At 38.2% G+C, this 14,036-nt stretch overlaps 3 protein-coding genes across 3 annotated transcripts; 2 read left to right on the top strand and 1 right to left on the bottom strand.

The window, feature by feature from the left end:
• The first annotated feature begins 1,773 nt into the window (after positions 1-1,773).
• LOC100183799 (cytoplasmic polyadenylation element-binding protein 2-like) lies at positions 1,774-5,891 on the top strand. Its single transcript, XM_018815065.2, is given in 8 exon segments — positions 1,774-2,267; positions 2,502-2,591; positions 2,830-2,948; positions 3,240-3,330; positions 3,333-3,353; positions 3,623-3,804; positions 4,036-4,146; positions 4,354-5,891. Coding segments are annotated over 8 exon segments (864 nt in total). The 5' UTR covers positions 1,774-2,131; the 3' UTR covers positions 4,468-5,891.
• A 1,494-nt stretch (positions 5,892-7,385) lies between these two features.
• Positions 7,386-11,096, top strand: LOC100178374 (protein SET). Its single transcript, XM_018815063.2, has 11 exons — positions 7,386-7,589; positions 7,871-7,976; positions 8,081-8,277; positions 8,551-8,628; positions 8,823-8,934; positions 9,143-9,267; positions 9,465-9,544; positions 9,620-9,714; positions 9,972-10,025; positions 10,107-10,439; positions 10,522-11,096. Exons 1-11 carry the CDS (start codon positions 7,485-7,487, stop codon positions 10,554-10,556), a joined length of 1,320 nt encoding a protein of 439 aa, XP_018670608.1. The 5' UTR covers positions 7,386-7,484; the 3' UTR covers positions 10,557-11,096.
• Positions 11,097-11,292: 196 nt separating this feature from the next.
• Positions 11,293-13,965, bottom strand: LOC100175967 (ras association domain-containing protein 5-like). Its single transcript, XM_009862692.3, has 8 exons — positions 13,795-13,965; positions 13,507-13,641; positions 13,209-13,351; positions 12,908-13,018; positions 12,523-12,651; positions 12,075-12,213; positions 11,742-11,860; positions 11,293-11,501 (listed from the first exon to the last, which is right to left on the bottom strand). Exons 1-8 carry the CDS (start codon positions 13,811-13,813, stop codon positions 11,352-11,354), a joined length of 945 nt encoding a protein of 314 aa, XP_009860994.2. The 5' UTR covers positions 13,814-13,965; the 3' UTR covers positions 11,293-11,351.
• Positions 13,966-14,036: the final 71 nt, after the last annotated feature.

Consider the following 14,036-nt stretch of genomic DNA (forward strand, 5'->3'; position numbering starts at 1 on the left):
TACTGTCTGGATACTAAACTCATGATCAGCAGATGTTTCGGACAGTAACTTGGTGGATAGTAACCTCTTTTACACTGATGATGGACCAAGTTACTGTCTGGATACTAAACTCATGATCAGCAGATGTTTCGGACAGTAACTTGGTGGATAGTAACCTCTTTTACACTGATGATGGACCAAGTTACTGTCTGGATACTAAACTCATGATCAACAGATGTTTCGGGCAGTAACTTGGTGGATAGTAACCTCTTTTACACTGATGGTGGACCAAGTTACTGTCTGGATACTAAACTCATGATCAGCAGATGTTTCGGACAGTAACTTGGTGGATAGTAACCTCTTTTACACTGATGATGGACCAAGTTACTGTCTGGATACTAAACTCATGATCAGCAGATGTTTCGGACAGTAACTTGGTGGATAGTAACCTCTTTTACACTGATGATGGACCAAATTACACCCACAATACATTGTGTACATAGCAGATATTTAAACACATGTAGCTACTTAAGTACCTCCTGCCACAAACTTTATATTGATCATTTATATTCTAGAACCATCTTTATTGTCCTTAATTGTTTAAATAGATGGTGTAACAATACAACAACAACAATAGATATTGTTAGTTAACAATTAAACATAATATGGTTTGTTGTTTTAAATTCCACAAGTTTATTTAACTCCGGTTGTAACGATTAGGTTTGTGACGTCACAGTGCGTGTTATTCCTCACTGTGACGTATGACCACGTGACGAACTTTCGCGCATAAGTGTCGACGTTGCAATAATCCTCTGTGACGTCATAATGTAAGTCGCGATGGGCCGACATCGACTTTATTATTACGTCATAATCGAAGTTGAATTAAACAATCTAATATCGCAATGTTGGATTCCACAATTAATGACGTCACCAATCCCTATTATTACGTAACAAAGTTTCGAGCGTAATGACGTCATTCGGTCGATAACGATTAATCGAAATCGAGTTCTGTCTACTATGACGTCATAATGCTGGCGCAACAAGTTCTCGAACCCGAACAATGGATAACTCGCGATACTCGAACACGACGTCACAACACGATATTGTGACGTTACTTCCGTTCACCACGCTTGACTTTCAGCCATTGTTTTAATATTTAAGATATTTTGCCGAAATATTAAAGCTATGACGTCATATAAATGTTATTTATTTCTTCGAATCCGATAGCGAAGATCAAATTAACACAACGCAGAGAATTAAATTAGCAGCAAAACAACAGTCGTTAAAACACGCTCAAGTTAAAACGTCAAATAAAAGCGAGGCTGCTAAACCGACTACGTAACAATACTAAAGATAAAAGACGCGATTCTAAAATATGTTTAACTACGTCATAATACGAAACTCGCGTTAATTATGGAATGTAGGGTGTGAACGATTGTGACGTAACAGTTTCGATGTCGCTCTACTCTTGCGATGCGTATGTGACGTCACAGACGCTGCGTTCGAATGTTTTCTTCGAACTCGTACCACGTGACTTCTCTAGAATGACACCGGATGTTACGACAAACATCTGCGCGTTGTGGTGGGCTGGGGGGTATCCGGGTTGCAGTGATGCCATACAGTGTTGCCGACGTTTAATTAAAAATGAAATTTTAATTAAATTTTTTTAAATTTTAACTTTTTTTTAGTTTTTAAATTTAATATAATTTTTTTCTGGGAAATAATTGTTTGTACTTTTTTACTCTTACATCACCTGTTGCTGTCACTTATTATACTTTTGGAAACAACTCTGGTATTTTATTTACATACTGGTGTTTTAGCATACAGGTCGTCTGTCAATGACACCACAAGACCTGGTTAACAAAATATGTGAATGAAGCATTCACGTATAAAGCATTACTAGCACTTACTTTGTAAAACAACCCAATGGCATTGGCTTCATTGTGTAAGATAAATTATGACATTAATACCCTTTACCCGTAGCGTATTTTAACAACTGTTGTATTACAGCTAGTTTCCTTCTCGTTGTTGTTTTGATTAGTTTGATCTTCGCTATCTTATTTCAAAGATTAATCTTAAAACTCCTCATAGACCACAATATCACCCACTTTCCCCCCCCCCCTCCGCAGGTAAACAATGGGAGAACGACTTCATGTTTGATGACAATGCATATAATCCGCTGAATCATGGTATCGGGAACCAAATGTCCCCGTTGTTTGGCGAATATTGTCGCGATCGATTCTCAAGGAAGGTATTCGTTGGGGGGCTTCCCCCAGATATCGATGAAGGTAAGAACGGATGTTTTGAAACTTTTAATATTTTTGTCGTTATTCCCATTCAATAAAACATCAGCTTCATGAGTTTGTCTGCTGGGTGTTTCCGATCGCGATGTTTTCAATTATTTAAATTGTAACGGATTCGTAATAACGAAGATGTGTGTCGTTAAAGTAGATGAAATCAAAAGTCAAACACCGCTTACATCAACACATATATAAGTTACAATATCCGATATTTTCCAACAGAGGAAATCCAAGCGAGTTTCCGTCAGTTTGGCCCTCTAGTGGTGGATTGGCCGCATAAAGCCGAGAGCAAATCTTATTTCCCCCCTAAAGGTTGGTTCGTAATATTTAATATATCGGTTGTAATTATGATTTATAAAATAAATCCAATGAATAGTTTGCTATAAAAAAAATTTTGTAACAAACGCATCGTCAGTCTTTTATTTGAATGGAATCCACCATTAATGCATATTTACTTCATCACATGATAAGTAAATCAACCCCCGTATACCCACAGTGTGCCCCCACACCCATTGTATTGAATATGAATCAACCTCCCATTCCACCACAGGTTACGCGTTCCTGTTGTTTCAAGACGAGATGTCGGTACAAAACCTTATAAGCTGTTGCATGAAGGACGGAGACAAACTTTATCTACGAGTGTCAAGCCCTACTATTAGAGAGAAACCTGTGCGTTGAGTTTCGTCTTCATAAACTATTTCTATTCTATATGGGTTGAGGTCCTTAGGGCTGGGAGTTTAGGGCAGAAATAGCCCATCACCCCAACATTCAAACTGCTTTCATGTCTAAATATGACAAACATGCTTGGTTTGTCAGGCGTGCTTGTGACATCATGTTGTCCTGATACTTAGGTGACCAATACAAACAGAGTAATTCCACGACTTTCTTTTATTTCTTGTTAATTTATCGAAAACCTTGCACTTTCCCATGACTTTATCTAACCCAACCCCTACCCCCCAGGTTCAAATCCGACCTTGGAATTTATCGGACAGTGACTTTGTATTGGATGGTTCGCAACCCCTGGATCCTCGTAAAACGATCTTCGTTGGGGGGTGCCACGCCCACTAAGAGCAGGTTTGTCATATTTAACAACATTGTTATTTCACACCTAAGTGTTTGTTATCAATATGTAACAGCTTGTTAGGTCTGAAAAAGATCTTCTGTCAACTGTTTGTTTGTCCTATTAGTTCTTGGCTGCGAGCAGGCGAGCTAAATTGCTGGCAGGTGTATTACAAGCGTGAAATCTGACCTTCATCCAAAGTCTTCCGTACTCTTACCAATATACAACAGAATAAATGTAATCTAAAAATAGTCAATACAAATATATAACCCCCCCCCCACAGTTGAGCTAGCGATGATAATGGATCGATTGTACGGGGGTGTCTGCTACGCCGGCATCGACGTTGACCCCGAGTTAAAATACCCGAAAGGTGCCGGTCGTGTCGCTTTCTCCAACCAACAAAGTTACATCGCTGCCATCAGTGCTCGCTTCGTACAATTGCAACATGGAGATATTGATAAAAGGGTGAGTGTGATGTCATATTGGTGGGTGTGATGTCATAATACTGGGTGTGATGTCATAACATGGTTGTTTGCTAACAAAATATACATGTAATTTTTAAATTGTTAATGAAATCAGGGAGAGACATTGTTAAACACCCCGGACAATCTGGTTTACATTAAAAACTGTTGTGTTAATACATGATATCTCCAATGTTTCAAAAGTTACCCCTAACCCCCTCTACGTTACCCCCAGGTTGAAGTGAAACCGTATGTATTGGACGACCAACATTGTGATGAATGCCAAGGCGCAAGATGCGGGGGAAAGTTCGCTCCTTTCTTCTGCGCTAATGTTACTTGTCTTCAGGTTGGTGATTGTACTTGTAGGTGTTTTATTCAAGTATTAACATTTAAAAAAATAGCGGAAAAAAAACAGAAATCAACGAAGCAGCGCTTAGTGCTGTAATACCAATATATTTTAGGCTTTTTCTTTTATCTTTCTTGAAACTCGCACCTATTGATTATAGAAAACATTTTATTGAAATATATTTTATTTATCGCTCGTTATTCCCAGTATTACTGCGAGTTATGCTGGGCGACCATCCATGCACGACCGGGACGAGATTTCCACAAACCTCTCGTCAAAGAGGGAGCGGATAGAAGTCAGCGATCTATTCTTCGTTGGTGAATGTTGTATTATATGATCTTTGTGCGGGCCTCTTAGCGTTCTTGGGGTAATTGCCATAACTTTATTTTTTTTAGCGTTTTAGTTTTAGTGGGGTGCAAAAAGCTGCTGAAATTTCGTGCATTATTGTAAAAATCATCAAGACTTTATTATCCGGCAATTCTTAACAATTCTTGCCAATTTTTCATTCTATCGTCGTGCTCATTTTACAAATCCATCACAAATTTAATTCTTCAAATTTTTACCGAAACAGAATCTTCCAGAAATCAAGAAGTTTCATATTTTGTAAACTTTTTTATTTTATAAAATTAACACACGGGAATCTTTCATATGTCGTGACAATTTTGAAAAATGCCTTTTTTTCGCTCGATGTAAATAGGAGGTTGCTAACTGTGTGATATTGTTAGTTCCATTTTGTACTTATTTAAGAGAAGGAGTTTTATTTTTGGCGACAAACATTTTTTGCGGCTGTGCAATCTGCAGCTCACTGTGTTAACAGAAAAAAAAATTTGGAAAAAGGGAAAATTTTATTATTTTTCATGCATTTATTATTTAATTATTTTTATACAGTTTGTTAATGGTTGGTTTTTCTATCTTTTTGTAACGGAATGTTTTCGTATATCCACTTATTTGTATCTAGATAAACCTTTGCTCATACTTTTGATATTTCATTATTTAAGTAACTTTTTTATTTTATTTAATAGTACCCACTTCTTTATAATTTTCTCTAAAACTTTTTGAAATATTGGCTCGCTGGCCCCACCAAGTGAAGCCATAACTGCAATGGTCCCCCCTTTGCACACCACTAGTACAAACCATGTTATGCATAATTTTTTACACTTTCTATCTCATAAAGTCGGTTAAATCTACATTTTTAAAAGAAAACACTTTTTTTACGCCCAAGCGTGGGCTGTGCAATGCGGGCTTGTGTAACTAATCTGTTCCACAACTTTCATAAATTGTTGTAACGTTTATTTTTTTTACTTTCTTAATATCACCATGACATTTTATTTTCATTCAAAAATTCAGACAAAATTTAAAAATCATGGTATATTCACTATGCATATACCCACTAACAAAAAAAACTAAAAAAAAATTGTTTAAATTTTTGATTAATATTTGCATGTTGTTTGAGTGTCGTGCAATAATGTTCTGTTATTTATGAGACTATCCCTTTGTATATGCCTCCTATCTTTGTGTTACATTAATCAGATAAATTAGTTTTTGAGTGCTGGGTTTTGGTTTAGAGGGATGTTATGTTTCATGTATGTACTCCACCATGTATTCAGCCATGCATGTTTATTATATAACCCAAATGTAAGCGCTTATGTAATGCTGCTTTAACAACTTTTGAATCTTTGGCCAAAATAACTTGATTGTATCTTTAACATTGGGTTTGTTGCAAAATACATCACGTAATATCGGAATATTTGGTTTATTTGAAATTATTGCACCAAGTACCTGAAGAAAAGTATAAGATATATATTTCATATTATTGCACAAGAATAAGTGCTTGGTGTGAAAAATAATAAAATATTAGGAGCATAGAAGTACAAAAAAGAAAGACAGAAATATTATAATCGAATGAGGCTTAGACGCCAAACCTGGGGTGGCAGGGTGGGCAGGCCAACCCTGGAATTTTCTGCTTTGCATCAATCAGTAAACCTTACAACCAATAAGTTAGATTTGTTTAACCAGGTTCTGTGTGTTTTGTTGCCTATGGTTCTTGGTTCGATTCCAAATCGTCATCATCTCTCACAAACCCAAAGTTTTTATTCAACAATTCAAGTTGGTTGAGAACTTTGTGAATGTTTAGATCGTTGTCGTGCAAAACGATGAAGGTCGTTTGATCCAGTTGCAACCATGATAACATGGTTGTGGAAACTTTGGTTTGGGGGTTCTTGTTGATGTTCGAGTTAAATTGTTTTAGTTTCGTTGCATTGTTATGCGACAAATGTACGACAATGGTCTTTGTGTTTCCATTGTTTGCATCACAATGGTGATTATTAAACCTTGTCGAAGCGATTACGTTTGTTGTTAAATGATCGGAAAGTTGCGAAAACACCAAATAATTATTGTGTAACACAACGCAACCATAATTGTCTTTCACAGTTTGTGATAAAAATAAACATTTTAAGTATAATTCACGTCCGGTACAAAATCTTGGTATATTTTCCAAGGTTGAGTAAATATTCAAAATATTATCCTGGCTTCCTCGTTCACCCCAAACCCCAAACATTTTGTCGACTGATTCGAAACGAAATTTAATCAAACTAAGGATTCGTTGAAATGTTTCTTCCAACTTTGTGACATGGTTCCCATTTAATTTACATCCAAGCGCTAATGTATATTGGTCCATAGTTTCAACAACGAAACACAACGTTTGTAGATTAATTTTCCGTGGTTTTACGCCGCAAACTTGACCCAAACTCCCACAAATTGACACTACATTGATACACAACCAACATTTCGATTCGTAGCTTAAAGAAGTTGAACTTAAATGCAGGATTCCATCAAAAGGGTCGCTTGCTTCGTGTTTTGCGGCTCCTGCATCGTGGATAAAGAACAATCTTTCAGAAATGTCCATTTTCTGCAAAGTTAGATATATTGAAATGTTGCTAATGCGCGGCAACTTATATACACCGAGTGTTGATATGACATACAAGGAATGCGATGTTATAATCGGATATTAAATATTGAATCGTGAAAATTAATGTCATGTAACAGCATTAGATGTGTATTTGTAATGCGATTATTATTTTTATTTCAACAAATTAATTTATTTTAATAATCTTTAAGAAGTTTATAATTAAATTTTATATTAAAATATTAATAATTTTTTTGCCGAAATACCTTTTGTATTTGTCGAAAAAACTTTATTTTTAGTTCTTTTGGATAAAGTTCGCGAAAAATTTGAAATTTCTTGAAACTGGTTTGTTTACACTATTCGGTTTTTAACTAATGTTGCGCTTTATAAAATAACTTTTCCATCGTATTTTTAGTTGATTTTCTTGATAAAAATGTCTGAAAGTCCGGATTTGGAGGAAAAAGTTGAAACGAAAGTGTCGCGCGTGAGGCCTTCGGGTGACAACGAGGATGTCGTGCCGAGGAAAATAAGAAAAGAGGTTTTGGATTATTTTTTGTATATTTGGCATTAGTTTTATTTGACCTACCAATAATTTAACTGTAGTGTGTTTTGTTACCAAACCACTCGCATAAACGGGAGGGAGAATTCTTCATATTGTGAAGGTGAAACTTAATTCAACAAATATTTGTCCTTTTATTGCTGGGTTGATGATTCATGAAAGATGGGGATAGTTGGATGTTTGGGTTGGGAGAAAGTTCCAGCAAATAATATTTATAATAAAATAATTAACGATTGTTAATTTATTACGACATCAAAAAGGGTGAAGAATGGTCAGAGGAAGAAGTGGTTACCCTCGACGATGATGACTCGGATAACGAGGATAATGACGAGGCGGATTTCGATTTAATCGATGATGAGGAAGAATGTAAGTTGTGATGTCATAACGGTGGTCGCATATGTGGTTACCATCTTCCGTTTTTTAGCATGAAACTTAGTCGGTAGATGTTAAACCCCAACTTATTGTTACAGCTTCAGGGGAATTAGATGAGTTGGCGCAAAGCAACCTCGGCTACATAGAAGGTTGCCAAACTGATATTGATTTGCTTAACCAGAAAGCTAACGATGAAATATTACAAGTGGAACAGAAATATATCAAACTTCGACAACCTGTTTACACGAGGAGAAGCAGATACATCGAGAGGGTCCCACACTTTTGGGCGACTGTTGTATCCTTTTATTGTGAATATTATCATAATAAAGTTGGCAAAGTAAATACTTTTGTCAGCAAGGCTTTATCAGGGTTTGTAGTTAAGTGTCTTACCCAAGGACACCACCCATAATGGTAGCAGCGTCGAGCCTTGAACCCATAACCACCGGGCTGTCCCACATTTGGGTAATTGGACAACTCTGGCTTTAATCCCACTTCCCCTACAAGGACCTCACCCATATAGAACATAATGCCACTCGGGTACACATTTGTTTCTTAACCCCTTCTATAGTTTTCACGTCACCCCCAACTAAAACGAGTTCTCACCAAAGAAGACATTCAATGTTTAAAGTATCTAACTAATATACAGGTATGTATCATGTGAATGTTATTATCAAACAATTATTTTCATAGCATCACAATTTATCGGCCACCCAGCGATGCAGCATTGGCACGACACCGCTAACCTAACATAGAAAAACATTTGAAATAAGTTTTACCAGAAGAAGTACTTTCAACATAACACCCAACATCAACAACCATTAATTTCATGTTTAATCATAGATTTGTGACTTTGAAGACTCTCGCTCCGGTTACCACATGATCTTCCACTTTGCCGGCAATCCTTGGTTTGATAACTCAACGATCACAAAGGAATATCATTTACCGTGGCATGGTGGGTTGTGGAACTACTACTTATATGTTTACTTGGTTATTTATTTACCCTATTTTTATTTGGGGGGTTAAAGTATTAGTGACCTCTGGTTTGGAGCAGCTGCCAAAAATAGTGGCAGCTTCAAGCTTTGAACCCATAGCATCTGGTGTAGAGGCTAACATGCCAACCACAGCCGTTGTACCGATATAACTTTACTATGACATCACAGACGCCCCATCGTGTGAGTGTAGCGACATCAAGTGGAAACAAGGGATGAATTTAACAAAGAAAAGTTCAAGTTTCTTCAGTTGGTTTTGTTCGCAGGAGGATGCGTCTACGGATGATATCGCTGAGGTGGGTTCGGGGGGTGTAGGGGTTAGTGGGGTCGTAGCGTGGTGCTGGTGGGGGTTGAGGGGTTAGTGGGGCTGGTGGGGGTTGAGGGGTTAGTGGGGCTGGTGGGGGTTTGAGGGGTTAGTGGGGCTGGTGGGGGTTGAGGGGTTAGTGGGGCTGGTGAAGGTTTGAGGGGTTGTCAACATTCATTATAACCACAGATAATCAAGGAGGAACTTTGGCCGAATCCTCTACAAAGTTTCCTCTTGAAAGAAAACGAAGAATCTGCCTCCGAGGAAAGGTGTGTGATGTCATAATATATGATTATGATGTCATATGATGTGGTTATGATGTTTATTTCAACTTGTTTCCACAGCGACGTAGATTCGAATGGGGAGCCCGTGTATATCACCGATGATGGTGCGGAATATATTAGCAGTGATGATGCGACTTATGCAAGGGGGGTACAAGGTGGGTGTTACGATGTTTATGGGGGGCGTTGGCGGACATAGGATTGGCACATTATTCTGATCCCTTACTGGTTTCATTTGTCTGCATGGAGCTCACTCAACTAATGTTTCTGACAGATGCACTCGAATATGTCCTTTGTCCATCGTAGCTATTATTCAGCTGCGTGGTTTGGTTAAACATAACTCACCACAAAAATTGTTTCCTAATAATAATTTGGTAGTTAATGTTATATAAGATATTTATGGTTGGTGTTGCAGGTAAAGTAGCACCGGGTGGCAGCAAAGAGGAGCCGTACGTGATCGAGGATGGGGGTGAGTAGTGACATCGTGTGGTGAGGTTATATGACAACCACAAACATGGTTTGTTTCATCTTTAAATAAAATATCTAACAGATGGCGATGGAGAGTTCGAGGATGAATCAAAACTTGACGAGGAACTATTACTTGATGATGTCATCGACGAGGCTGATGATGTCATCGACGAGGCTGATGATGTCATCGACGAAGCTGATGATGTCATTGACGAACCTGATGATGTCATCGACGAAGCTGATGATGTCATTGACGAAGGAATAGATGACATCATCAGTAATAGTGAGACTAATGATGTCATACACAAGAACAATGACATAAACAATGGGAATATTGTGACATCATCAAATAATGAACAACTTGTGACATCATCGAATGATGACATCATCAATCAAAAACATCAACAACTCACAGGTAAGTAGAAATTATTTGGACAATACTGCAGTTTTATAATGGGCAACACTGCAGTTTTATAATGGTCAACACTGTGTTCTAGATCCCGTTTCATCAACTGTCGACAATGAAACCTGATTATGAATTTATGATGTCATAATCATCTTTGTCTCCGAATTCCAACTCGTGATTTATGCAAATCATATCTTTATGATGTCATAATCGTAACTTTATGATGTCATAATCAAAGAGAGGTTTTAATTGTTTCTATGTTCCAGAGGCTTGGGGAAGCGTTTTGTAAAAATTTTGTAATAAAACACCAGGTTAATCTGATGGGTCATGGGTTCAAAGCTCGGGGCAGCTACCATTGCTGTCAACATATGTTCAACATTAAGTTGTTTAAACTAGGACAGTGAGAAAACATAAACCACGTTTAAATTACCGTTAAGTCGCCCATCGTTGTATCAGGGTACCGGGTTCAAACCTCAGTGTTGCTATGGTTTGCGTGGGCATTACTAGTTTAAACTACCACTGTTAGATGACGTGAATTTTGATTAAAAAGGCCCATTCATGTTTTAAACCTTTTTTTCCGATATTTAACAACTGGATCTTTACTTGGCCAGCATACGTGAATTATTATTAAGAAAGGTGTTGTCAAAATATCCCTTGTATTTCAACAAATAGGTCGGTGTATTAGGTTTAGTATATTTCGTATACTAACTAAAATATTTCGTTAGTGGTTAATGCGACTTGATTGGCATATATTGCTTGGACTTGTCACCGAAGCGTAACAGAGCGATTTGATTGGTTAGCAGGGGATGACTGCATCGTGGTAGTCTGTGTTTTAAACTGGTCTTTTCATCAGTTGTTTAAATAAATTAAGCTGGTTTAATATACGACAACAATAATACATGATTGCACCACAAATAACATTCATGATCTTTTACTTTGATGGCTGATGGCGTTACGAATGTCGGTTTCCTTGTTCTTATATTTGCGTTTGATCTCGGCGATGTAATCGTTTTCCTCTTTGTCCAATATCTTGATAAACATAAGTAGCTCGGCTACTGAGAAGGATTCCCACTGCAAGGGGTGGAGGGTGTTAGTTGTTTATGGGGTTGTGGGGCAGTTGTAAGTGACCATGGGGTTAGAGCAAAGTGTCTTTGCCCAAGGACACCAACAATGTAAGCCTATATTCTTGGGTTACAATACAACTTATTATTAGCATTAGTTACCGAACAAAGAAAGAGGTTCTGCCTCACCAACCCAGCTTGTATACTCATACCACTTAAATAAACCCATGGTTTACACATCACAACTTACGTGTATATCCCTTGATTCGTTCTCCTGCAATATGAAACCCCTTTTATCACTGTTACCATTCCCCCATAATAACCTGAGGAACAACGGGCGTTCACGCGGCAACATCTTGCGTAGGATCACTAAGGAAGTCAGGTTGATTAAAACAACGAGGAGAAAGAAATTAGCAGCAAAACGACAGTCGTTAAAACACGCTATGGCTAAAAACTACTTAAGAAAAAATGCTTTCATAAATTAGGTTTTATTGAAGCAACTAATAGATGGGAAACGGCAACAAAATGAATTCTCTGCTGACCCAAGAACCATCATACTACAATATAAACCAAGTTAACCCACCATGCCCCTCCTCACGAACTTGTTTCTCGAACAAAGCGAACTTCATCGGGTTATCGCTGATGCTGTACTTGTTAAGCAGTGCTTGTACGACCAACTCCGATGTGGTGTCCGATGTTAGATGTAATGCTTTCAAAGCACCCTGGGTGAGTATAGATGTTATTGGGACGATATGGAACTTTACGGGGAATTACATGCAGTGGAAAACAACGGGAAGTCAAACCACAACCAAGTTTTCTAGAAAACCTGGAACACGTAAACATGTTCTGATGGCTACAATCACAACCCAGAGGTTTTGGGTTCAAAGTTCGTTTCCGCAACCATTGTGGGCGTACCTTGGGCAAGATACTTAACAGCAATTGCTCCAACCCAGTGGTCACTGATGGGTTGGCTAAATTAAAAACAATCACCAACAAAGTAACATACGTGGTACACAATCACCATTATTCACCTTATCGATATAAAACGAAGCTTTCCTGGTCGGTTTACGAGAGGTCTTGGTTGAATCGTGCACACTGACGGGGCGCATGAGGTTCATTGAAACACGGATGAAACCACGGAATGTTTCTCCGTTATCTTGCTGTGGGTGGCGTTGGTATGTTAGTTACAAATGGCACTGATCCAGTGCTTATGAACTTGGATGATTCTTGTAACCAAATAAGTTCTATACAAAACGCTAACAAACAAAAATCAAGTCCAAGAAAGTTGTGATGACGCTCCCACACAGACCTCTTGTCCGAATAGAATTGACATCTTCACCTTTATTTGGTTGCGAGAATCGGGGAATTCATAACCGTTATAGTTAACATACCATATATAGCATACATAAAGCATACCAATGTCATTTGTTGACTCCCCTTCACTGTTTGGTTGAAGTTTTCGATTCTTTCCTGGATTTCCTCGGTCGATAGAACTCGGTGAATGGTGTTGAACTCTTTCAGTGTCGTCTGCGATCAAAATTAAGTTTTAATAGGAATTTTGGGTGTGAAGGGCAACTTCGGATTTAAACCAAGGTTTTCTGTCGCAATTCGCTGTAAGACATCACCACACAAAGATAAAACTTTAATTTATCTCCTAGAATATTTTAATGACGCTCAAATTAATTAAAACAAACAGTAGAAATGTGACATCACAAACCTCATCCTTTGTCTCTTGAACAATGGTTTTGTATCGATTAAGTGCGTTGGGGTCATTCAAGGTCAAACTACGGACATGTTGGTCGGCCTCGCACGTGAGGGAAACGGTGGTCGCGCATTTTTCGTGGCAGACCATCTTGCATTCTGTGGGTTAACCGTGTTGGAGATGAGACAAAATATCCAGTTTCCCAGTGAGTGCTCAACAATGATGGTTTATTAATAAAGACCACAACGTGATTGCTGGTTCACTGGGAAAGCCACACAGCATGGGGGATTGTGTTTAAACATAAGTTACTTACTTGAGCAAGACACACACTTCCTAAACAAGGACAAGATGACGCTCCCACACGCGTCGCACCAGTTCACCCATTCCTTCAGCTCATAAGCCTCAAAGTTGTGTCCTAGTTTAGGCGATTCACCTTGTACCAGGGGCTCTGTGGAATAACCAATTGGTGGTGAAATACAAAAACAAACAGTCGTTTTGCTTATGGATAAAACAAAACTTATTCGATAAAAGAACTGACCGTCACCCAGTACAATATAATATCAAACATTCGTTGAAAAATTTATTACGAAATATTTTCTACCTTTTTGTGATTCGGACATCGATCGGTGAGATTTTGTTTCAACATCTGATGATAGATTCGGTAAAACAACGTTATCTTCCGAACTTTTGTAGGAGACCCCTTGTTGTGGGGGTGTGGGTGGGGTGGAAACCGATCGCTGACGGCCACTCCAATCTCCTGGGGGGGGGGAGGATTACCAGCGATTAAAATTACTCCATAAAAAGTTTTCTGACAGTTTTTCTCATAGTTTTAGAAGAGTTGGG

The sequence above is a fragment of the Ciona intestinalis genome, unplaced genomic scaffold (assembly GCF_000224145.3).
Source record: "Ciona intestinalis unplaced genomic scaffold, KH HT000027.2, whole genome shotgun sequence".
NCBI lineage: Eukaryota > Metazoa > Chordata > Ascidiacea > Phlebobranchia > Cionidae > Ciona > Ciona intestinalis.

Bases quoted from the DNA above. Each gene is read 5' to 3' on its own strand.
- LOC100175967 (XM_009862692.3), bottom strand. The intron at 13,019-13,208 runs GTTTGTGATGTC...TTTTGATCGCAG, and splicing joins TTCAAGAGACAAAGGATGAG to ACGACACTGAAAGAGTTCAA. The intron at 12,652-12,907 runs GTATGCTTTATG...CGCCACCCACAG, and splicing joins GGAGTCAACAAATGACATTG to CAAGATAACGGAGAAACATT.
- LOC100178374 (XM_018815063.2), top strand. From the start codon at position 7,485: ATGTCTGAAAGTCCGGATTTGGAGGAAAAAGTTGAAACGAAAGTGTCG. The intron at 9,268-9,464 runs GTGGGTTCGGGG...TTATAACCACAG, and splicing joins CTACGGATGATATCGCTGAG to ATAATCAAGGAGGAACTTTG. The intron at 9,545-9,619 runs GTGTGTGATGTC...TTGTTTCCACAG, and splicing joins GAATCTGCCTCCGAGGAAAG to CGACGTAGATTCGAATGGGG.